We start from the raw sequence: 23539 nt of genomic DNA on the forward strand, positions 1-23539 counted from the left end.
CCTTCTGCATGCCAAGCAGGTGTCCTCCCCCCAACCACCCAGAAGGGGTCAAGGAAGGGAGCCTTTTGCCGAAATCCCCCAGAGCGGGGCTCAGCTGCTCATCAGACCCTGATGTTGGGAAAGATGGAGGGCCCAAGGAGAAGGGGACGACGGAGGACGAGATGGTGGGACAGTGTTCTCGAAGGTGCCAGCATGAGTTTGACCAAACCGTGGGAGGCAGTGGAAGACAGGAGGACCTGGCGTGCTCTGGTCCAGGGGGTCACAGAGAGGCGGACACGACTAAACAACAACAACATTTTTTTTGGGCTTAAGTCTTGGACCTGCTGGCCGCCTGAAGCTTCTTCCTTCCCAAACGAATCCCGGAAGTCCGTCCCCGCGTGCGAGTCTACAGGAAAAGTCTATGTTCTTCTCTTCCCTCCCTCTCTCTCTCTCTCTCTAGGCGCCCGCAAGCGGATGGCCATCTCGTGACGGCCGCGGTGGCCGACGGGAGTTGCAGTCCCGCCTCCCGCGACGGCCTATGAGGGGAGCCTCCTCGAGGACTACGACTCCCAGGGGCGACCGCGCGGAAGCGGAGGGCGGGGAAAAGAGCGAAGGGCGGTGTTGGCGGCCGTCCCGTGACCGGCCGCGGTGGCCGACGGGAGTTGCAGTCCTGCCTCCCGCGACGCCCTATGAGGGGAGCCTCTTCGCGGACTACGACTCCCAGAGGCCACCGCGTGGCACCGGAGGGCCGGTTGTGGGGGGGAGAAAGAGCGAAGGGCGGCGTTGGCGTCGGCGGCAGATGCTGGCAGAGGCGGCGGCGGAGGTAACGGACCCGGAGCCGCGGCTCCCGCTTCCCAAAACGCCCTCAGGCCCGGGGAGGCCGCTGATTGGCTGGCTGGGGGGAGGGGGCGGGGCTTGCACCAGGAGCCCGGGCAAAGGGCGCGTGTTGCACGCCCGGCGCGTGTGCAAGGCGGGGGGGGGGGGTGGCTCCCTTTGCAACGGGGGCCATTGCTGGGCTGGTATTGCAATTCCTCTTTGCAGCAATAATTGCATTTGCTCTGTTTGGTTTTGCAAAGTGGTGCATTGAGTTTGCTGTGCAACAGCTGGTTTTGGGTATGTAAATAATATTTATTATTGTTGTCCTCATTATTTTTACTCTTGCTGTTGTCATTTGCATTGATACTATTATTATATTTGTGCACTGCTCTGAAAAAAGCTCCTAGAATAGTGCAATTGTGTTGGTGAGATTCGACTTTGCAGCAGTAATTGCATTTGCTTCGGTTGGTTTTGCAAAGTGGTGTATTTTGAGTTTGCTGTGCAACAGTTGATTTGGGTCTGTAAATAATATTTATTATGGTTGTTGTCATTATTATTACTCTTTTTGTCATTTTCATTGTTACCGTTCTTAGTTGGTTTGGAAGCGGTGCATTTGCTATGCAACAGTTGGTTTTGCTATGTTTTTATAATATGTTTTAACAAATATTTATTATCCTTATCATTGTTATTGTTATTATAATAGTACACGGCCCTGAGAGAAGCTCATAGAATAGTGCAATTATATTGGTTAGATTTGATTTTGCACAATAATTGCATATGCTTCATTTGGTTTTGCAAAGTTGTGCATTGAGTTTGAGTTTGTTGGTTTGAATAGGTAAATAATATTTATTGTTGTTGTTGTCATTATTATTAATATTGTTGTCATTGTCATTATTATCATTAATACTATTGTTATATTTGTACACAGCCCTGAGAGAAGCTCATAGAATAGTGCAATTATATTGGTGAGATTTGACCTTGCAGCAATAATTGATTTGCTTTAGTTGTTTTTTCGCAGAATAAATGAAAACATTTATTTTGGAAGCTGCCCAGAGGTGGCCTGGGCAAGCCCATCACATGGGCGGGGTACAAACAAACAAACACACAAACAAACAATTATCATCATCATTTTCATTATTATTATTATTAAGTTATATTTGTGCACCGCCCTGAGACAAGCTCATAAAATAGCGCAATTACATTTGCTGGACTTGACTTTGCAGCAATATTTATATTTGCTTTAGTTGGTGCATTGTGTTTGATATGCAACAGTTGGTTTTGCTAGTTTTTTTATTTGCACTTTGAACAACTAAATAATATTTATTTAAACATCAGGTGCTTACTGTTTTTCTAAGCACCAGGTGTGTGTGTGTGTGTGTGTATGTGTGTGTGTATGTTGTTGTTTAGTCGTTTAGTTGTGTCCGACTCTTCGTGACTCCATGGACCAGAGCACGACAGGCCCTCCTGTCTTCCACTGCCTCCCCCAGTTTGGTCAAACACACGCGGGTAGCTTGGAGAACACTGTCCCACCATCTCGTCCTCTGCCATCCCCTTCTCCTTGTGCCCTCCATCTTTCCCAACATCAGGGTCTTTTCCAGGGAGTCTTCTCTTCTCCTGAGGTGGCCAAAGTAATGGATCCTCAGCTTCAGGATCTGTCCTTCCAGCACTCAGGGCTGATTTCCTTCAGAATGGAGAGATTTGATCTTCTTGCAGTCCATGGGACTCCCAAGAGTCTCCTCCAGCACCAGAATTCAAAAGCATCCATTCTTTGGAGATCAGCCTTCTTTATGGTCCAGCTCTCACTTCCATACATCACTACTGGGAAAACCAGAGCTTTTACTATACGGACCTTTGTTGGCAAGGTGATGTCTCTACTTTTTAAGATGCTGTCTAGGCTTGTCAGTGCTTTTCTCCCAAGAAGCAGGCGTCTTTTAATTTCGTGACTGCTGTCACCATCTGCAGTGATCATGAATTTTATATATATATATGTATATGTATATATAGGGTGTGTATGGATAGTATGTAAAAGCAAGCAGTTGGGGGTGATTATATTGACTTGAGTCTTCTCTAGTACTGCTTTCTGGAGGTGATATTGATGTCATGAGTTGAGTTTGGATCTCACTTAGAGAATCAAAGAAGATCCCTGACTGCTGTATCCGCTCAAAGGGACAAGTTGCACATTCTTCTTAAGAGGATGAGCAGTTTTGTTTTTGAGTCACAGCTTCCTCCCGAGAGTTCTGCAAATCGGTTGCCAGACCAAAATCCAGTTCCCTGGAAGGAGAAGGGGGAATCTGACAACTCATGTGATTTTTTTAAAGTCTTGATTTTAAATTATTATTATTGTTATTAATAAGTCTGCAGTGCAGGTTGATCCTCGGCGCTTCCAGGAACCGGTTGTGATCTGGAACAAAGTGCTAACTCCCTTGCAAACTGGATGTTTGAAAACAGCGGACTCCCCAAAGCCAGGAAACCACACTGAACCACATTTGCTACCATGGTATTTGGGGAGAATCTAGGCAGGCATATGATCATGCCTGATTATCATTCCCTGATCATGCCGTTTTCCGGGAACGTGACGGGTGCTGCCTTCGCTTTCGCGACCTCAGCAAGGGATGTTTTTCAGTCATCTGAGATGGCAGGAAACTAGGATATCTCGAAGAGACATTTCCTTTCCTTTTTTAAGCAGAAAAACAGTTGGTGTGGGAAGACTATGCTTGGCAGCTAAATCGGCGAGTGGCCAGCGTCAGTGTGGGGCTGCCTTGGGATCATTGTGGACCCCCAGAAGTCTCCAGGTCTACCTCTCTTTTAAATCAGAACCAGTGAAGGCCGTGAAGGTCCTGTGTGAGTGTCTGGAGGCGGTTGGAGGATGGATGGCAGCTAACAGATTGAGGTTGAATCCTGACAAGACAGAAGTCCTCTTTTGGGGGGACAGGTGGCCGGCAGGTGTGGAGGATTCCCTGGTCCTGAATGGGGTGACTGTGCCCCTGAAGGACCAGATGCGCAGCCTAGGAGTCATTTTGGACTCACAGCTGTCCATGGAGGCGCAGGTCAGTTCTGTCTCCAGGGCAGCTCCATCTGGTACACAGGATGAAACCCTCCCTGCCCGCAGACTGTCTGGCCAGAGTGGTGCATGCTCTAGTTATCTCCCGCTTGGACTACTGCCATGCGCTCTCCGTGGGGCTGCCTTTGAAGGTGACCCGGAAACTACAACTAATCCAGAATGTGGCAGCTAGACTGGGGACTGGGAGCGGCCACCGAGACCACATAACACTGGTTCTGAAAGACCTACATTGGCTCCCAGGACGTTTCTGAGCACAATTCAAAGTGTTGGTGCTGACCATTAAAGCCCTAAATGGCCCAGTAGACCTGAAGGAGCGTCTCCACGCCCATCGTCCAGCCTGGACACAGAGGTCCAGCTCCGAGGGCCTTCTGGCGGTTCCCTCACTGCGAGAAGCCAAGTTGCAGGGAACCAGGCAGAAGGCCTTCTCGGTGGTGGCGCCCGCCCTGTGGAACGCTCTCCCACCAGATGTCAAAGAGAACAACAACTACTAGACTTTTAGAAGACATCTGAAGGCAGACCTGTTTAATGTTTGATGTTGTCAGAGCTGAGCCCCTGACAGATGTATTACAGTATTTTAATATTTTGTTGGAAGCCGCCCAGAGTGGCTGGGGAAGCCCAGCCAGATGGATGTGGTATAAATCATAAATAATAATAATAATAATCTGAAATGTCCAGCCCACCGAATTCATAGTGCAGCTGTCTTAAAGCAGCCTTCTCCCGTGTAGGGATCCCCAGACATTGGGGGTTGGCAAATTTGAGATACACTCCCTTACCGCATGGAAAAGATAGGGGGATGTATTGGTTTGGGAGAGCCATTCATTCCTAAGAGAAAGAAATACGACTTCGTAGACGAGAAACCTGTGTTGTCGTCATTCGTCCGTCCCTCCCATTGGAGGAATGCCTCTATTCGAAATAATAGAATATTCTCTGTGGTTTGGGGTTTTTATGCTAGGATTCAGCCCTCCCACTCTCTAGTAGAGCTGCTCCTGTTTGCTTGGCAAAAAATTAAAAATTTTCTCTGCTTCTGAGCAGAGATGGAGACACACACAAGCCTCTTTGTATTATTCTCCCTGGGTGCTTTTTGGAAAAAGGCACTCAGGACAAAGGGGTCTTCTGTCTGCCCGGATGAAAGGGGGAGGCTGTGGCTGGCTTCCGCGGAGCGTGGCCGCGTTAACCCGCTGCATATCGGAGCTTAAAGGTAAAGGGACCCCTGACCATTAGGTCCAGTCGTGGCCGAGGGAGCCGGTGTACAGCTTCCGGGTCATGTGGCCAGCAGGACTAAGCCGCTTCTGGCGAACCAGAGCAGCGCACGGAAATGCCGTTTACCTTCCCGCCGGAGCGGTACCTATTTATCTACTTGCACTGGTGTGCTTTTGAACTGCTAGGTTGGCAGGAGCAGGGACCGAGCAATGGGAGCTCACCCCGTCATTGCGAGGATTCGAACCGCCGACCTTCTGATCGGCAAGTCCTAGGCTCTGTGGTTTAACCCACAGCGCCACCCGTGTCCCATGTATCGGAGTTTACGGGTGGGCAAATTGGGGGGGGGGACCCCAGTTACCGAAGACCCCCTTTCTGCAACCTGTTCCACTGCCAAACGATAGGAAGTTACAGTGGTTACATACGCTTCAGGTTACAGACTCCGCTAACCCAGAAATAATACTTCGGGTTAAGAACTTTGCTTCAGGACGAGAATAGAAATCGTGCGGCGGCAGCAGGAGGCCCCATTAGCTAAAGTGGTGCTTCAGGTTAAGAACAGTTTCAGGTTAAGAACGGACCTCCAGAACGAATTAAGTTCTTAACCCGAGGTACCACTGTATTCCTATTGTTTAGTCGGAATCTCTTTTCTTCTAACTTGTCCGGATCAAGGGGAGTCACAGTTTTGGCTCTATTCCGCCTTGGTCAGACCACACTTGGAGTCCCGTGTCCAGTTCTGGGCACCACAATTTAAAGGAGGGTGTTGACAGGCCGGAAGGTGTGCAGAAGGTTCTGGAAAGCAAGCCTGATGAGGAACGGTCGAAGGAATCATAGAATCATAGAGTTGGAAGAGACCACAAGGGCCATCGAGTCCAACCCCCTGCCAAGCAGGAAACACCATCAGAGCACTCCTGACATATGGTTGTCAAGCCTCTGCTTAAAAAGGTAAAGGTAAAGGTACCCCTGCCCGTAGGGGCCAGTCTTGACAGACTCTGGGGTTGTGCGCCCATCTCACTTAAGAGGCCAGGGGCCAGCGCTGTCCGGAGACACTTCCGGGTCACGTGGCCAGCGTGACATCGCTGCTCTGGCGAGCCAGAGCCGCACACGGAAACGCCGTTTACCTTCCCGCTGGTAAGCGGTCCCTATTTATCTACTTGCACCCGGAGGTGCTTTCAAACTGCTAGGTTGGCAGGCGCTGGGACCGAGCAGCAGGAGCGCACCCCGCCGCAGGGATTCGAACCGCCGACCTTTCAATCGGCAAGTCCTAGGCGCTGAGGCTTTAACCCACAGCGCCACCTGTGTCCCAAGACCTCCAAAGAAGGAGACTCCACCACACTCCTTGGCAGCAAATTCCACTGTCAAACAGCTCTTACTGTCAGGAAGTTCTTTCTAATGTTTAGGTGGAATCTTCTTTCTTGTAGTTTGGAACCATTGCTCCGTGTCCGCTTCTCTGGAGCAGCAGAAAACAACCTTTCTCCCTCCTCTATGTGACATCCTTTTATATATTTGAACATGGTTATCATATCCCCCCTTAACCTCCTCTTCTCCAGGCTAAACATGCCCAGCTCCCTTAGCCGTTCCTCATAAGGCATCGTTTCCAGGCCTTTGACCATTTTGGTTGCCCTCCTCTGGACACGTTCCAGTTTGTCCGTGTCCTTCTTGAACTGTGGTGCCCAGAACTGGACACAGTACTCCAGGTGAGGTCTGACCAGAGCAGAATACAGTGGCACTATTACTTCCCTTGATCTAGATGCTATACTCCTATTGATGCAGCCCAGAATTGCATTGGCTTTTTTAGCTGCCAGGAGCTGGGTACGTTTAGCCTGGGAAAGAGGAGACTGAGAGGAGATACGAGAGCCATCTTCAAATATCTGAAGGGCTGTCGGCATGGAAGAGGGAGTGAGCTTGTTTTCTCCCGCTCCGGAGGGCAGGACTCGAACCTGTGACTTCAGGTGACGAGGAAGGAGAGTCCGACTCAACATCAGGAAGGACTTTCCTACAGTGGGAGCTGTTTGGGCGTGGAGTGGAAGGCGACGGACTCACCTACCTTGGAGGTTTTCAAGCGGAGGTTGGGCGGCCATCTGTCATGTATGCTTTATTCGAGATTCCTGCATTGCACGAACTGTAAAATTCTGTGATATTTCTTGACTTCAAATCATGGGTAGGCAAACTAAGGCCCAGGGGCCGGATCCAGCCTAATTTCCTTCTAAATCCGGAACACAGACGGTCTGGGAATCAGCATGTTTTTACGTGAGTAGAATGTGTCCTTTTATTTAAAATACATCTCTGGGTTATTTGTGGGGCATAGGAATTCATTCATTTATTTTTTTTCCAAAATATAGTCCGGCCCCCCACAAGGTCCGAGGGACAGTGGACCGGCCCTCTGCTGAAAAAGTTTGCTGACCCCTGCTTTAAATCACCTGCGTTGCTAAGTACAGTGGTACCTCGGGTTAAGTACTTAATTCGTTCCGGAGGTCCGTTCTTAACCTGAAACTGTTCTTAACCTGAAGCGCCACTTTAGCTAATGGGGCCTCCCGCTGCTGCCGCGCCGCCGGAGCATGATTTCTGTTCACATCCTGAAGCAAAGTTCTTAACCTGAAGCACTATTTCTGGGTTAGCGGAGTCTGTAACCTGAAGCGTAGGCAACCTCAAGCGTATGTAACCTGAGGTACCCCTGTATTCGGTTTGGGGGTCAATGAAACACTGCTTTGCTCTTTTGTTTCTTTGCCGAGTTAACTTTCTTTCCATTTAGGTGGGCGTCCTCTGCCCCAAAGAAACGAGAAATGTTCTGCTGAGCCTCAGAATTTTTGTCTTTTCTCTCGTAGGGTCGACTCTGACTTGAAAACCGCCCTGTGGGAAACACCCGAAGAACGAAATGGCAGGTAAGAAGATTCGCGGGAAAGGTTTTGAGCCTTCTGCCCAGCTGGTGTGAAAAACAGTGTTTGATTTCAGGGGGTTGGAGAAAACCCTGTGATTTTCAGGCCACTTCTGACACCCGTTGCGCTCCTGTGTGTTTTGAGAATTGTGCAAAAAGGCCTGCTGTTCACTTTGGCTGAAATGTACACGTCTCCTACAGAATACAGTGGTGCCTCGGTTCTCAAACTTGATCCGTTAACGGACGCCCGTTCCAAAACCAAAGCGTTCCAAAACCAAGACGGGCTTTCCCATAGAAAGCCATGCAAAACGGATTGATCCGTCCCTGACTTTTAAAAACAACCCCTAAAACAGCCATTTAACGTGACTTTTACCATCTAATGAGACCATTGATCTATAAAATGAAAGCAATCATCAATGTACTGTACTGTAAAATAAATAAGGCAGTATTGTAGATGATAAAAATAAAAATTGTTATTATTTCCTTCCCTGCACTGATGATAGTCGTCGTTTAGATGGGGGGGCTTTTATCCATTTCTGCAGTCACATAATCAATAGCTGAACTGGGTTCCACACAGTCGCAGAAACAAATTAACCAAAAAAAGCCTCAGAAACAAAAATGCAAAATAAATAGCAAAAACAAAACCGCCCAACTTAATCCGTTCCGGAAGTCTGTTCGACTTCCTAAACGTTCGACAACCGAGGCACAAAAAAAGGCTGGCTGCAAGTTCAATTGGAAAAATGGAAAAACTCGCAGCGGAAGCCATTCCGAAATGGAAGCAATTGCTTCCGGGTTTTGGGTGTTTGAAAACCAAAACGTTGGGCTCCTGAGACGCTTGAGAAACCGAGGTACCTCTGTACATAGTTTTTAATGGACAGCAGCAGTTTTCTGATGTTTCTCTGCTCTGGCAAGTGCCAGAGTCCGGCTGCTAACACTTAACGGGAATCACTAGCGAGGGCATGGATTTATAATAGTTGCCACTGGAGCTTACTGATATCTCTGACAGATGATAAGATAATAGGTGAAGGGACCCCTGACCATTAGGTCCAGTTGTGGCCGACTCTGGGGTTGCGGCGCTCATCTCGTTTTAATGGCCGAGGGAGCCAGCGTACAGCTTCCGGGTCATGTGGCCAGCAGGACTAAGCCGCTTCTGGAGAACCAGAGCAGCGCACGGAAACGCCGTTTGCCTTCCCGCTGGAGCGGTACCTATTTATCTACTTGCACAGGCCTGCTTTCGAACTGCTAGGTTGGCAGGAGCAGGGATCGAGCAACGGTAGCTCACCCCATCATTGCGGGGATTCGAACCACTGACCTTCTGATCGGCAGGTCCTAGGCTCTGGGGTTTAACCCACAGCGCCACCCGCATCCCTAAAGGTAAAGGGACCCCTGACCCATAGGTCCAGTTGTGGCCGACTCTGGGGTTGCGGCGCTCATCTCACTTTATTGGCCGAGGGAGCCGGCGTACAGCTTCCGGGTCATGTGGCCAGCAGGACTAAGCCGCTTCTGGCGAACCAGAGCAGCGCACGGAAACGCCGTTTACCTTCCCGCCGGAGCGGTACCTATTGATCTACTTGCACTTTGACGTGCTTTCGAACTGCTAGGTTGGCAGGAGCAGGGACCGAGCAACGGGAGCTCACCCTGTCATTGCGGGGATTCGAACCGCCGACCTTCTGATCGGCAAGCCCTAGGCTCTGTGGTTTAACCCACAGCGCCACCCACGTCCCTTTGAGGCTATAGACTCTCATTAATAATGCCTCTCATTCGGGGGGGGGGCTGGAAGAGAGCTCAGCTTTTCCTTTCCTGCAGCTTCCTGCAACCTCACGGCGGATGTTGTTAGTCTGATAAAATAGAGCATAGAACGCAGCTTTGAGAAGAGCTCTAATAAAGCATTGAAAGGTAGAATGATTAAGTGGGCTCAAGATATTGGTCATAACATTATGTTTGCTGACTGGGAACAGTTGTGGACCACCGGTATGAAATTTACGGCATGTAATGCCCTAAGAGAGAATATTATGAAAATGATTTATAGGTGGTACATGACACCAGTCAAGCTTGCCAAAAATTACCACTTGTCTGATAATAAATGTTGGAAATGTAAATAAAATGAAGGTACATTCTTTCACCTTTGGTGGATGTGCCCAAGGATTAAGGCTTTCTGGGAGATGATATATAATGAAATGAAAAAGGTATTTAAATATACCTTCCTGAAGAAACCAGAGGCCTTTCTCCTGGGTATGGTCAGCCAAGTGTTGCTAAAGAAGGACAGAACATTTTTTATGTATGCTACAACAGCAGCAAGAATACTTATTGCAAAGCATTGGAAGACACAAGATTTACCCACCTTGAAAGAATGGCAGATGAAGATGATAGACTACATGGGACTGGCAGAGATGACTGGCAGAATCTGGGACCAGGGGAAAGAGACGGTGGAGGAAGATTGGAAGAAATTCAAGGACTATCTTAGGAAACATTGTAAAATTAACGAATGTTAGAATGACATGGGTTTAGAAGTTAAGTGGTTTTCAGTGGTAATGATTAAATAAAAAGAAAAGAAAGGCTAAAAATTAAATCGAGAATAAGGGAAAGGATTTGCTGATTTGATAAATAGAAATTGGAATACAGAAAGGGGAGGTATGAGGAGGTCGGGAAAGTAAGTCACAAGAAAAAAAAGAGATTGAAATTATACTTGTTTTTGTTTGTGTATGTATTGTTGTTTTGTTTATGTGCAAAATTTAAAACTTTAATAAATATCATTTTTTAAAAAAATGAAAGGTAGAATGGGGAGGCAGATAAACTGGTGCCCAGAAATAGATTGGGAGCGTAAATCTTGCCTTCAGTTAAGGAGTAGCCAGAATCACCATGTCTCCTCCATCTTGAAACGGAACCGGTTCCGTAATGGACAGCTTTTCCTATCTGTTGTGTTTTGGGGCATTTTTGAGCTGCTGGCTTAACCTTCCGGCGGCGAAAGCGCTGTTTCGCAAACCCCAAAACCTCTTTCCCCCACTTTGGTTTTTCTCGTTCTTTTCCCAGAGAAAGTCAACAACTTCCCTCCCCTCCCCAAATTCATCCCGCTGAAACCGTGCTTCTACCAGAACTTTGCCGACGAGATTCCCATCGATCATCAGACGCTGGTGAGACGGATCTATCACTTATGGATCTGTAAGTTTCCCACCCGGGGGGGGGGGGGAGATGACATTCAGGGTGGATAAAAATCAATGATTTTTATTTTTTAAGTAAATAAAAAAATGGGATTTTTAAAGAATTTAAATCAGGGTTTTTAAAATAAAATGCTATTGAAGGAAAAATATTTCTAAAGGTAGTTTTCGATTAAAGTTACATGGCTTTTGTCTTCTGGGTTTCTGGGGGTTTTCCTGTTAATAATAATTTATTATAATAATAATAATTTATTATTTATACCCCGCCCATCTGGCTGAGTTTTCCCAGCCGCTCTGTGTGGCTTCTAATCAAGTGTTAAAAACAATACAGCATCAAATATTAAAAACTTCCCTAAACAGGGCAGCCTTAAGATGTCTTTTAAAGAGAAGATAGCTGCTTATTTCCTTCACATCTGAAGGGCGCCACCACCGAGAAGGCCGTCTGTTGTTATTCTGTCTCTCGCAGCTGCAATAAACCTGCCGTTAAAATTAGGGACTGGTCATTTCTTCGTCAGAGGGCAAGCGGGCAAATTTAGCAGGGGATCAAATACTTTCCCGCCCCCCTCACTGTATTTTTTTAAAAAATGCGAAATCAGAGAGAAAATCAGGAAACTCATTAGTCGAGGTTGACAGAAGCCCTAGGCTGTGATAGCCAAAGGTTTGTTATGTTGTATAAGATGGGGTGTTATGTTTGGAAAACATGTGCAAAAACCTATAAAAATTATAGATATACAGTGGTACCTCGGGTTAAGTACTTAATTCGTTCCGGAGGTCCGTTCTTAACCTGAAACTGTTCTTAACATGAATCACCACTTTAGCTAATGGGGCCTCCCGCTGCCGCACACACGATTTCTGTTCTCATCCTGAAGCAAAGTTCTTAACCTGAAGCACTATTTCTGGGTTAGCGGATTCTGTAACCTGAAGCGTATGTAACCCGAGGTACCACCGTATATAAAACAGAAAAAGGAATTTGCAGCTATGTCCCGTAAGGGGATCGAACCCGCAACCGTGGCGTTAAATCAGCACCACGCCCTACCCAACTGAGCTATCCAAACCCGTTTCTGTTGCCTTAAGGCATTTCTTTTATTTCCCTTTTCTCTCTCTCTCCCATCTTCCACAGTCTATTGCATCACCTTGGGTGTTAATCTCATCGCCTGCCTGGCCTGGTGGATCGCCGGCGGTTCCGGGGCCAACTTCGGCTTGGCGCTCCTCTGGCTCCTCGCTTTCAGCCCCTGCGGTTACGTCTGCTGGTTCCGGCCGGTCTACAAAGCCTTTCGGTAAACGGCCTGCCCACCTGCATTTATCCCCCCCCCCAAATCTCCAGGACTGATGTTCCTAAGAGCCCTGTGGACGGGCTCCTTTTTCTTGTTTTTTTAAAACCTCTCTGCAAGGAGAAATCTAGTCCATCAAGAAACTGGCACCCCAAGTGCTACCTTTCTCCTTGCGGTGTTCAGAAGCGGCATCTTGCCTTATGAAACCACAATAAAATAATAATAATTATTATTCTTTTATATTATTTATATCCCGCCCATCCGGCTAGGATGCAGCCCTTCTGAACTGCCGGAGAGAACGTTTACCGTGTTTTTCGCTCTATATGACGCACCAGACCACAAGACGCACCTAGTTTTTGGAGGAGGAAAACAAGAAAAAAAATATTCTGAATCTCAGAAGCCAGAACAGCAAGAGGGATCGCTGCACAGTGAAAGCAGCAATCCCTCTTGCTGTTCTGGCTTCTGGGATAGCTGCGCAGCCTGCATTCGCTCCATAAGGCACACACACATTTCCCCTTACTTTTTAGGAGGGGAAAAGTGAGTCTTATAGAGCAAAAAATACGGTAATTTTTAAATTTCTGTCTATTTGCATTTCTATTGCGTTTCAAAATTCTTACATATTGGGGGGGGGGGACGTAGGACTTCCCTTCCTCTCTTTCCTCTTATTTTCCCCTTCCCAAACCTTTCTCTTCTCTTCTCTCCTGATTTCTTAATTCTAAATTAAAACACTGCCGAACTAAACTCGCAGCCTAATAAACCGATTATTAGCTGGCTTCCGTTCTTATTTTTTGTTATATCCAACAAATTGTGAAGTCACAATAAAACATCAAGCTTTTACAGTGGTGCCTCGCAAGACGAAATTAATCCGTTCCGCGAGTCTCTTCGTCTAGCGGTTTTTTCGTCTTGCAAAGCAAGCCCATTGACGGCTTAGCAGATTAGCGCTATTAGCGGCTTTTAGCGGCTTATCGGCTTAGCGGATAAGCAGATAAGCGGCGAAGCAAGCCCATAGGGAAATTCGTTTTGCGAAGCACCTCCAAAACGGAAAACCCTTTCGTCTAGCTGGTTTTCCGTCTTGCGAGGCATTCGTCTTGCGGGGCACCACTGTCACAACAGCAGCAGCAGCAAATTTTTATTATTTATACCCCACCCATCTGGCTGGGCTTCCCCAGTCACTGTGGGCTGGGGACTATTAAAACAGACTATTAAAAATACGATAAAACATCCCACATTAAAAACTTCTCTAAACAGGGCTGCCTTCAGATGTCTTCTAAAAGTCCAATCGTTAACTCCTTGACATCTGGCGGGAAGGCGTTCCACAGGACGGGTGCCACCACCGAGAAGGCCCTCTCTCTCTGCAGTGTTTTCATCCATTTGATGACTCCTGGCCTCCGCTGAATTCTCTCTCTTTCCCATTTCCTCCCACAGGTCAGACAGCTCTTTTAACTTCATGGCTTTCTTCTTTGTCTTCGGAGCCCAGTTCGTCCTGACCGTCATTCAAGCCGTCGGCATCGGCGGCTGGGGAGCGTGGTAAGTTTATTCGTTTCTGAAAAGATTGAAGATACGCAGCCGTACTTTGGAAGTCGGGCGGGCGAGTCGCCGGACATTTTGGCTCCCAGACGTCACAAACCCGGAAGTTTGCGAACCATTTTTGGACGCCGAACGTCCGGCGCGGATTCCGATTGGCTGCTGGAGCTTCCTGCAACCAATCGGAAGCCCCGTCGGATGTCTGGGTTCCAAAGAACGTTCACAAACTGGAACACTTACTTCCGGTTTGCGCTGTTCGGGAGCCAAAATGTCCGAGTACAGTGGTGCCTCGCAAGACGAAATTAATCCGTTCCGCGAGTCTCTTCGTCTAGCGGTTTTTTCGTCTTGCGAAGCAAGCCCATTGACGGCTTAGCGGATTAGCGCTATTAGCGGCTTTTAGCGGCTTATCAGCTTAGCGGATAAGCAGATAAGCGGCTTAGCAGCTTAGGAAAAGGGGGGGGGAGAGGGAAAAAACCCCGCAGGAACTCGCAAGACATTTTCGTCTTGCGAAGCAAGCCCATAGGGAAATTCGTTTTGCGAAGCACCTCCAAAACGGAAAACCCTTTCGTCTAGCGGGTTTTCTGTCTTGTGAGGCGTTCGTCTTGCGGGGCACCACTGTACCAAGGCGTTTGGAATCCAAGGTACGACCGTACTCAAATCGTCAGAACCCAACTCCCGTGTGCTCTGGCTCTCACAAGATCTCCCAGGGCCACACGAATCCCTGCGAGATCTCTCACAGGACCACCCCAGACCCGTCGAGAGAAAGAGGGCCTTGATTCCCCAAGAAAGGTCCTGTCCTCGCATCACGTGGAAATTGTGCGATGCTGGCCGGCCGGACTTGGACAGTGTCCAGTTGAAAATCAACGTGTTGCAAGTGGACATTTCCCGATCGATCTTCATATGTGCGGTGGAAACTAATAATAATAATAATAATAATAATAATAATAATAATAATAATTAATAATAATTAATAATAATAATAATTTATACCCCGTCTATCTGGCTGAGCTTCCCCAGCCACTCCGGGCGGTTCCCAATCAAGTGTTAAAAACAATACAGCATTAAATATTAAAAACTTCCCTAAACAGGGCTGCCTTCAGATGTCTTTTACAAATAAGATAGCTGCTTATTTCCTTGACATCTGGTGGGAGGGCGTTCCACAGGTCGGGCGCCACCACCGAGAAGGCCCTCTGTCTGGTTCCCTGTAACCTCACTTCTCGTAGGGAGGGAACCGCCAGAAGGCCCTCGGGAGATGGACCCCGGTGTCCGGGCTGAATGATGGGGGTGGAGATGCTCCTTAAGGTCTACTGGACCATTTAGGGCTTTCAAGGTCAGCACCAACACTTTGAATTGTGCTCGGAAATATACTGGGAGCCAATGCAGATCTCTCAGGACCGGTGTTATGTGGTCCCGGCGGCCGCTCCCAGTCCCCAGTCTGGCTGCCGCATTCTGGAACATCTTAAGGAGCTGTCTTTCTGGGTTAGGGGAGAGAGTCCCATAGATCAGCTCACTCTCTGTGTCGTCGTCTTAACACATCACAAATAATATTCCCTCCAAGACGAGAAAGAAGAATATCTCACGGCTTACGATGGGCCTCTAGCCCGGAGCAAGCCTTGTTGAGCCTCACAGGGGCTGTAGGACAGACAGACGGAACGCCCAAACAGGTTTGGGCATGGATAGGATTTGCGTCACTTAGTGATTTGCAAATGGCACCAGTTTGTTGTCCTAAGACTTCCGCTCTCCTTGCTGAAAATCAGAGCCAGGAAGCTTTTATGAGAAGGTCTGCCCCGTTTTTCGCATCATTTTCGGGAGCCTCCGCTCATGAAAATGGTTGTGAGAGGAGGAGAAAGAAGCCTTTGATTACTATTATTTTATTTTTTCGTTATGTGCCCAAGAATGGCGTTGCCCGTTCTCGATCTCTGCCATTCCTTTGAGGCCGCAGCGGTGAGGGAGAACTTAAGATACGTTGTGGGGGAAGTGCGAAAAACTGAGGAAGTCCCCGCAGGTGGAAAACCAGAATCTCCCTCTGTGCTCAATTTCTGCATGCAGGGATTTATTTCGGGGCGACCGGGGGAAACACTGAATTGTTGACTCCAGGGGGAAAAGAGGGTGCTTTTCTTGGAGATCTCGATCGGTTGAGGACTTTGGAACGTTTTGGGGCTTTGTGTGATTTTTTTGATGCTCCCCTGTTACTCAATCCCATCCCAAACGCCAACCTACCTGAGCTAGACCCCACCTTTGGACTTGTCCCCAGGGAACTGCTGGAAATCAGCCAGGAAGCTTTCATGAGAAAGTCTGCGCCAGAATGCAAGCTTCCCCATTCGGCAATGACCGGGTGCCCTTTTCTTCTCTTCCAGCGGTTGGCTCGCGGCCGTGACGTTCTTCGGCACGAGCGTCGGCGCTGCCGTCATCATGCTCATCCCGGCGATCATGTTCACGTTTTCGGCACTGGTTATGCTGGTCTGCCTTCTGCGGGTAAGCGAGGTTTCGTTTAAATTTCTATTACGGAAACGGTTGTTTTTCTCCTTCCAATAAAGCACAGCGGAAAAGTTGCCCAAATGTAAACAGTTAACTTGTTAAACCTTGTTAACTTGTTTCATTTCATTACGTATTTCTGGTAAAGGGACCCCTGACCATTAGGTCCAGTCGTGGCCGACTCTGGGGTTGTGGCGCTCATCTGGCTTTACTGGCCGAGGGAGCCGGCGTACAGCTTCCGGGTCATGCGGCCAGCAGGACTAAGCCGCTTCTGGCGAATCAGAGCAGCACACGGAAATGCCATTTACCTTTCCGCCGGAGTGGTACCTATTTATCTACTTGCACTTGACGTGCTTTTGAACTGCTAGGTTGGCAGGAGCAGGGACCGAGCAACGGGAGCTCACCCCGTCGTGGGGATTCGAACCGCCGACCTTCTGATCGGCAAGCCCTAGGCTCTGGGGTTTAACCCACAGTGCCACCCACGTCCCACGTATTTCTAGTAATACCACCAAATCAGCAATTTTTTATAGAGTTGTGAAAACTGCTCTGAAAGTATATCATTCCAAAAACGAAACCTTCACCTGGTTGTAAATGTGAAGATTTATACCAGCAAGGATGAGTCTTTCTGTAAAAATATATAAGATTTAATTCAAGTCTTATCGACTAGAGTCTGACTGCGGTTGGGGCATGCGTAAAAGGGTGTGTGCCATAGCTGTCAACTTTCCCCTTTTCTTGTGAGGAATCCTATTCGGAATAAGGGTAAAGGTAAAGTGACCCCTGACCATTAGGTCCAGTCGTGGCCGACTCTGGGGTTGCGGCACTCATCTCGCTTTACTGGCCGAGGGAGCCAGCATACAGCTTCCGGGTCATGTGGCCAGCAGGACGAAGCTGCTTCTGGCAAACCAGAGCAGCGCACAGATACGCGGTTTACCTTCCCACCGGAGTGGCACCTATTTATCTACTTGCACTTTGACATGCTTTCGAACTGCTAGGTTGGCAGGAGCAGGGACCGAGAAACAGGAGCTCACCCCGTCATTGCGGGGATTTGAACCGCCGACCTTCTGATCGGCAAGTCCTAGGCTCTGTGGTTTAACCCACAGCGCCACAATTTCCCTTAAAAAAAGGAAAACATTGACAGCTACGGTGTGTGCATGCACGCACACTATTTTTAACTGGTAGCGGGGAATATTCCGTAGTTCTCTGCACTTCCCAGAAGCGCTGTCTGCGGGGTTTTGAGTGCGAGGTGCTCCCATTTTGACCCGCCTTTTAAACTCCCCTCCCTCTCTGAAACCAGGTCCACCGGCTTTACCGCGGCGGCGGCGGAAGCTTCCAGAAAGCTCAGGACGAGTGGCAGACGGGGTCGTGGCGTGACCCCCCGAGCCGGGAAGCTCAGTTCAGCAACTTCTCTGGGAACAGTCTCCCTGAGTACCCGACCGTCCCCAACTACCCTCCCGGAGGCAGGTGGCCGTGAGTTCAAAACCAGCTCCCGTCAGACTTGCGCCCGGATCGTTTGTTTTTTCGGATCGCTGTGCAAATTTTTATTTTTACATCTTGCAGTTTTTGCGGATTTTTTTAAAAATTCTGGGTGGAAGAATAACACGCACGACGTTCATCTTCTTTTCCCTGGTTTTTTTCCCTGTCTCTCTCTCTTTTTGTTTCAAATCATCTGAATGTTCTCCTTGCCTTTTTGGCGACCGCAGAAGAACTTGGAGGAGGTTGCTAGTTTGCAACTGCAGGAAGCGTGGCTGTTGCCAACGTCTGACTAGTTTGCCTTGAGGGATGTGAGCTGCCATTTCTATTCCTCTATTCTCCCTGTGTCCATTCTCACTTTTTTGCCAATGGATGAATGACACAGGCCCAGGGGAAAAAAGTCACATCCTTAAACCTTCCTTAAATCTGCCTTCGTGGTCAACCTTTTGCCTAAGAGAGCAGCGGATCACCGCCACCTTCTTCGTCTGCGGGCTGTTTTGCATTTTTCGCGTCATTTTCGGGAGCCTCCGCTCATGCAAATAGTTGTGAGAGGAGGAGAAAGAAGCCTTTGATTGTTATTATTTTATTTTTTTTGTTACGTGCCCAAGAATGGCGTTGCCCGTTCTCGATCTCTGCCATTCCTTTGAGGCCGCAGCGGTGAGGGAGAACTTAAGATACGTTGTGGGGGAAGCGCGAAAAACGGAGGAAGTCCCCGCAGGCAGAAAACCAGAATCTCTCTCTGTGCTCAATTTCTGCATGCAGGGATCTGTTTCGGGGCGACCGGGGGAAACACTGAAATGTTGAGTCCAGGGTGGAAAGAGGGTGCTTTAGTTTTGATCGGTTGAGGACTTTGGGGCTGTGTGTGTTTTTTCGATGCTTCCCTGCTACTCGTTCCCGTCGCAAACGCAAACTTACCTGAGCTAGACGAGGAAGACCTTGCGTTTGGCCTGGGAACCCCAAAACGGTAGTGGGCTTCTCTCTTCGGTACTGGCGGATCGTATCCCAGCAGATTTCAACCCAGCAAAGCTTCGCCTTCCGAGTTTCAGCTTCAGAGCTGAATCGGGCCCATGGCCATCAACTGTGACCCCCCAGCCACCCACGCTATAAGCAGGTGAGCTGGGCCCGCCCCACAAATCCTGAACAGCACTTACTCTTCTTCCACCCAAATATCACAGCAGCTTTGATCCCCACAGGACTGGGTGATGGAGCCTATGAGGTGGGGGCCTTCTCCTGCCTTTACTCCCTCTTGGAAACCCACCCGGCTTTTGGCTTCGACTCCCAGCATAACCGAGATAGAACTGGACCCCTCGGTCGAAAATTTCATTTTGGAACCAGCAAACGCTGTATGTCACCCCAGAATTTTGCTTTCCTTTATTCCCCCGTCCGCACTGTCCATTAAAAACGCCATGGGACCGCTTCAGACCTCCATGGCTTTCCCCCTCCACCCCTGCCAAAGAATCCCGGGAGTTATAGTTTGCGGAGGGCGCCGGGGGTTACTTGCAGGCGCCTTGCGTTCTCTTTGTGGAGTTACAGTTTGCCAGTTAGCGACTCTTGGAGGGGGTTTTTGAGAACGGTAGTTGGGTGCGGGGGGATACAGTCACCTCCAAACAATTCCCGGCGCCCTTCGCGAACTATAACTCCCAGGATTACTTTCGGGGAAGCCACGAACTGTTTATGAAATGGCATCGTCGTGCTTTAAGTGTGCGGTGCACGCATGCTGTTTTTATTTCTTGCAAACAGTTGCATTGTGTTGTGTGTTTTTTTTTGGGGGGGGGGGCTCATCTTCGCTTCCCCAAGCCTTGCCAGAATCAAAACGCGCCCGTTCGTTTCCTTGTCTTGCCTTAGCTATTCTGCTCCCCCCACCCTTTGAGGAGCGGAATTAGGATGCATTAACCAGGAACTTTCCGGGGGGGGGGGTACGTGGGTTTCTCAAAACACCCAGAGCGATTGGGGGGCGCGACTGGGTGGAAACTACGAATGTGAAAACTATTTTTACGGGATGGAGCAGGAATTGGGGCAGGGCTAAAAAGCAGGGTGGTCTTTTAGGCCCCCTAAACATTCAAAGCGGTATCGTGCCCCCTTTAAGCAGTCCTGGCTTCTCCTAAAAACTCCCGGGAACTGTAGTTTTCCCGGGGGTGCCCAGTGTGCTCAGGAGACCCCGATTCCCTCCCGTCCCCAGTGAGTTCTCTAGGCAAGATAATTAAACCGCCCAGCGAGTGGACTAGGGCTTGCCTAACAACACCCTGGGGAGAACTATAATTCCCAAGATGCCTTGGTTTTGGGGGGGGGGACTGTTTAGAGCAGTTTGAGACTGCCTTAACGTTCCAGTGCAGACTTTAGTGTTGGGGTCAGTGGTCTTTTAACGACATGTGCCTTACCGGATTGCAAAAAAAAATCCCTTCCGTCATAACTTGATTTTGCTCTTATTTTCCTTGCTACGGGGTTTGTGGTTTTGTTTACACCTGAGGAGGGGGGGCGTTCCTCCCCTTCTTACTCGAAAGGACCAACATCTTGTAAATACGCTCTGAACTTCTCCCCTCTCTCGCGGCGAAATCTTGCACCGGGCAACCCGAAAATCGCGGGGGTCCGAAAACCTCCTTACGGGGTGGCGACCCTCAACTCAAGAGTCCGCAAACCCAGCCTGTTTTGCACTGGGGGCAAGGAACCTGGCTGCCCCCCCCAGATAAGGATGGGATCCATTTTTGACCGTGGGGCCAGGGCGGCAGTTGTTGCCCCCCCAACATTGCCTCTCTCCTAAATAGAGACGTTCCTATATATCTTGCCAACAGAGCCATTCCTCTCGCATACTACAAAATGCTTTTGGGGGATGTGGGGTGCCCCCCAGATTCAGACCCCAAAGACTCCTTAAGGTGTGTCGTCCGTCCGTCCCCCTACCTGCATTCCAAGCCCAGCCACGGTTTCCCCAAATCAGCCTTTCTCAACATCCCCAGGTGTTGAACTACAACTCCCATCACCCCTAGCTAGCAAGGCCAGAGCTCAGGGACGATGGGAGGTGTAGTCCAACAACATCTGGGGTCCCACGGCTTGAGAACCGCTCAGACGTCACCTGCAATACCCTAAAGCTGACATCCCCAACCTGCGGCCCTCCAGATGTTTTGGGCAACATGAAAACCGCTGCCTTAAGTCAACACCTGCAGTGATTACGATTATTTTGCAGCTCCACCCCCCAAAAACATGCCAAAAGACCAGCCGTTTCGAACCCCCCTGGCAGGAACAGTACTATGTTGCTTTCTCCTGAACCCCTTTCTCCTATGGGGGGTGTTTTGGGGGGGTCGAAAGAGCATCCGGGTATTTACAAGACGCCTGCGGGATTGATGGGGCGGTCGCCCCACCTCCCTGAGTTGGCAGCGAGGTGCCTGGATCGTGGCCCTTCGGAGCCCCCCCAGTCAGGGAGGGGGGAGCGCTTTGCAAATAGGGGTGCTGAGTGACCTATGAGCTGTAAGCAGCGGGTTCGAATCCTGCTTGGTTGCAGAATTATGTTTTTAAAAACCCCACATCGCTTTCCCATCTCACGGCTCCAGTGTAAAGCCAAGTTTCTGTACTCTCCTGTTTCATTTTGGGGGAGAAGTCTCCCCCCATTTATACAAAACAAACCTAGCGAACACCTTAGAAGCGGAGACTTGGGTTTTTGGGGGGTCGACGTTCTGCACACCAGGGGTGTTGTGGTTGTGTGTGTGGTTTTTTACGTTACCAAGCCAAGGCGGCAAACGTTCGCCAAATACTTCCTAGAAATCTAGGACCTACAAAACTGGCCTGTGTTTTCCTCGCTCCTGCACCCTTTTGTCTTGACCCCAGGGAATCCTGGGAATTGTAGTCTATTCGATGCCATGCCCCCTCACGTTCAAGATCTCTGTCTCTCCCCCAAAACGGAAAAAAACCCCTTGCTTTTTCCTAGCATCGCAGATCCACCTTCGGAGCCACGTGCGATCTGTTTTTCTTAAATCTCAAAAACTGGATCTCCACGCAGAGTGTACAGTCTTAATATAACCTACCGATAACTCTCTTTTTGTTGTTGTTTAATAAACAGGAAAATACGTTTGTAACACCATGTTTACACAAGGGAACTAACTGATGCCTTTCTTTGGAGGGGCGGGTAAGTGAGGGTGGGGTTTCAACTCTGCCAACTCTCTATCCGTCACGTTGATTTTTTATTTTGCATCGCGTAATGATCTCGTTGGACGATTTTTGGTGACTTTAAAAATAAAAACGGAATTAAAAGTTTGCCTACTGGAAAGGAAGAGCCTCTGTGTGTTTTGTGCGATGGTTAAATGGACGGGAAATTCAGGGAGGGTCCTTCAGCAGGATCAGGCCCAAGGGGGCTCATCTGGTTCAGCATCCTCACAATGGGCAACGAAGATGACCGTACGCTTCCCGCAGACTGTCTGGCCAGTGTGGTGCATGCTCTGGTTATCTCCTGCTCGGACTACTGCCATGCGCTCTATGTGGGGTTACCTTTGAAGGTGACCCGGAAACTACAACTAATCCAGAATGTGGCAGCCAGACTGGGGACTGGGAGCGGCCGCCAAGACCACAGAACACTGGTCCTGAAAGACCTACATTGGCTCCCAGGATGTTTCGAAGCACAATTCAAAGCGATGATGCTGACCTTGAAAGGTAGCCTCACGGAGAGTGCATGGCAGTAGTCCAAGCGGGAGATAACCAATTCTGAGCACAATTGAAAATGTTCGGGCTGACCTTTAAAGCCCTAAACGGCCTCAGTCCTGTATCCCTGAAGGAGCGTCTCCACCCCCATCGTTCTACCCGGACACTGAGGTCCAGCGCCGAGGGCCTTCTGGCGGTTCCCTCCCTGCGAGAAGTGAGGTTACAGGGAACCAGGCAGAGGGCCTTCTCGGTGGTGGCGCCCGCCCTGTGGAACGCCCTCATGTCAGATATCAAAGAGAACAACAACTATCTGACTTTTAGAAGACATCTGAAGGCGGCCCTGTTTAGGGAAGCTTTTTAATGTTTGATGCATTACTGTATTTTAATATTTTGTTGGAAGCCCAGAGTTGGGGAAGCCCAGCCAGATGGGTGGGGTATAAATAATAAATTATTATTATTATTATTATTATTATTATTATTATTATTATTATTACCAGAGACTGGAGAGACAGTCTGCGGGCAGGGAGGGTCTCATCCTGCATCCCAGATGGAGCTGCCCTGGACACAGAATTGACCTGCACCTCCATGGACAGCTGTGAGTCCAAAATAACTCCCAGGCTGCGCACCTGGTCCTTCAGGGGCACAGTTACCCCAGCCCTCCTTGAACATCTTGGCTGCCCTCCTCTGTACACGTTCCAGCTTGCAGATATCCTCCTTAAATTGTGGCACCCAGAACTGGACACAGTATTCCAGGCGTGGTCTGACCCAGGCCGAGAATCAATTGGGACTATAACTTCCCTTAATCTGGACACTAGACTTCTGGGGATACATCCTAGAATAGGGTTACCAGACGTTCCTGGGGACAGTCCCCGATTTTGCAAATCTGTCCCTGGACAAATTCCATCCCTGGAATGTCCCCAGATTTGCAAATCTCTCCCCGGGAAACATGGCAGCCTCAGCAGCCCGGAGCCAGCCTGGTAGCGCAGTTGGCTTCAGGAGCTGCTCACTGCCATGACGCCCGTCATTTTTCCTCGCCGGAAGTCCCGTGCGATGTGTCTTGTGCAATCTCCTGCCCCCTTCTCCCTTTGTTCTGACT

The 23539-nt window shown here is 49.1% G+C and overlaps 1 protein-coding gene across 3 annotated transcripts; it reads left to right on the top strand.

Annotated features, from left to right (window-relative positions):
• The first annotated feature begins 726 nt into the window (after window positions 1-726).
• Window positions 727-22075, top strand: SCAMP4 (secretory carrier membrane protein 4). 3 transcript variants are annotated; one of them, XM_079960975.1, is made up of 7 exons: window positions 727-802; window positions 7876-7932; window positions 10956-11084; window positions 12201-12357; window positions 13777-13878; window positions 16233-16350; window positions 17645-22075. In XM_079960975.1, exons 2-7 carry the CDS (start codon window positions 7926-7928, stop codon window positions 17819-17821), a joined length of 690 nt encoding a protein of 229 aa, XP_079817101.1. In that variant the 5' UTR covers window positions 727-802; window positions 7876-7925; the 3' UTR covers window positions 17822-22075. The 3 variants fall into 3 exon arrangements, with proteins under 3 accessions (XP_079817101.1, XP_079817102.1, XP_079817103.1); XM_079960976.1 differs by having other exon boundaries at window positions 765-775; window positions 7874-7932; XM_079960977.1 differs by lacking the exon at window positions 727-802 and adding an exon at window positions 1244-1312.
• The last annotated feature ends 1464 nt before the right edge of the window (window positions 22076-23539 follow it).

This window comes from Podarcis cretensis (assembly GCF_951804945.1).
Source record: "Podarcis cretensis genome assembly, chromosome: 18".
Taxonomy (NCBI): Eukaryota; Metazoa; Chordata; class Lepidosauria; order Squamata; family Lacertidae; genus Podarcis; species Podarcis cretensis.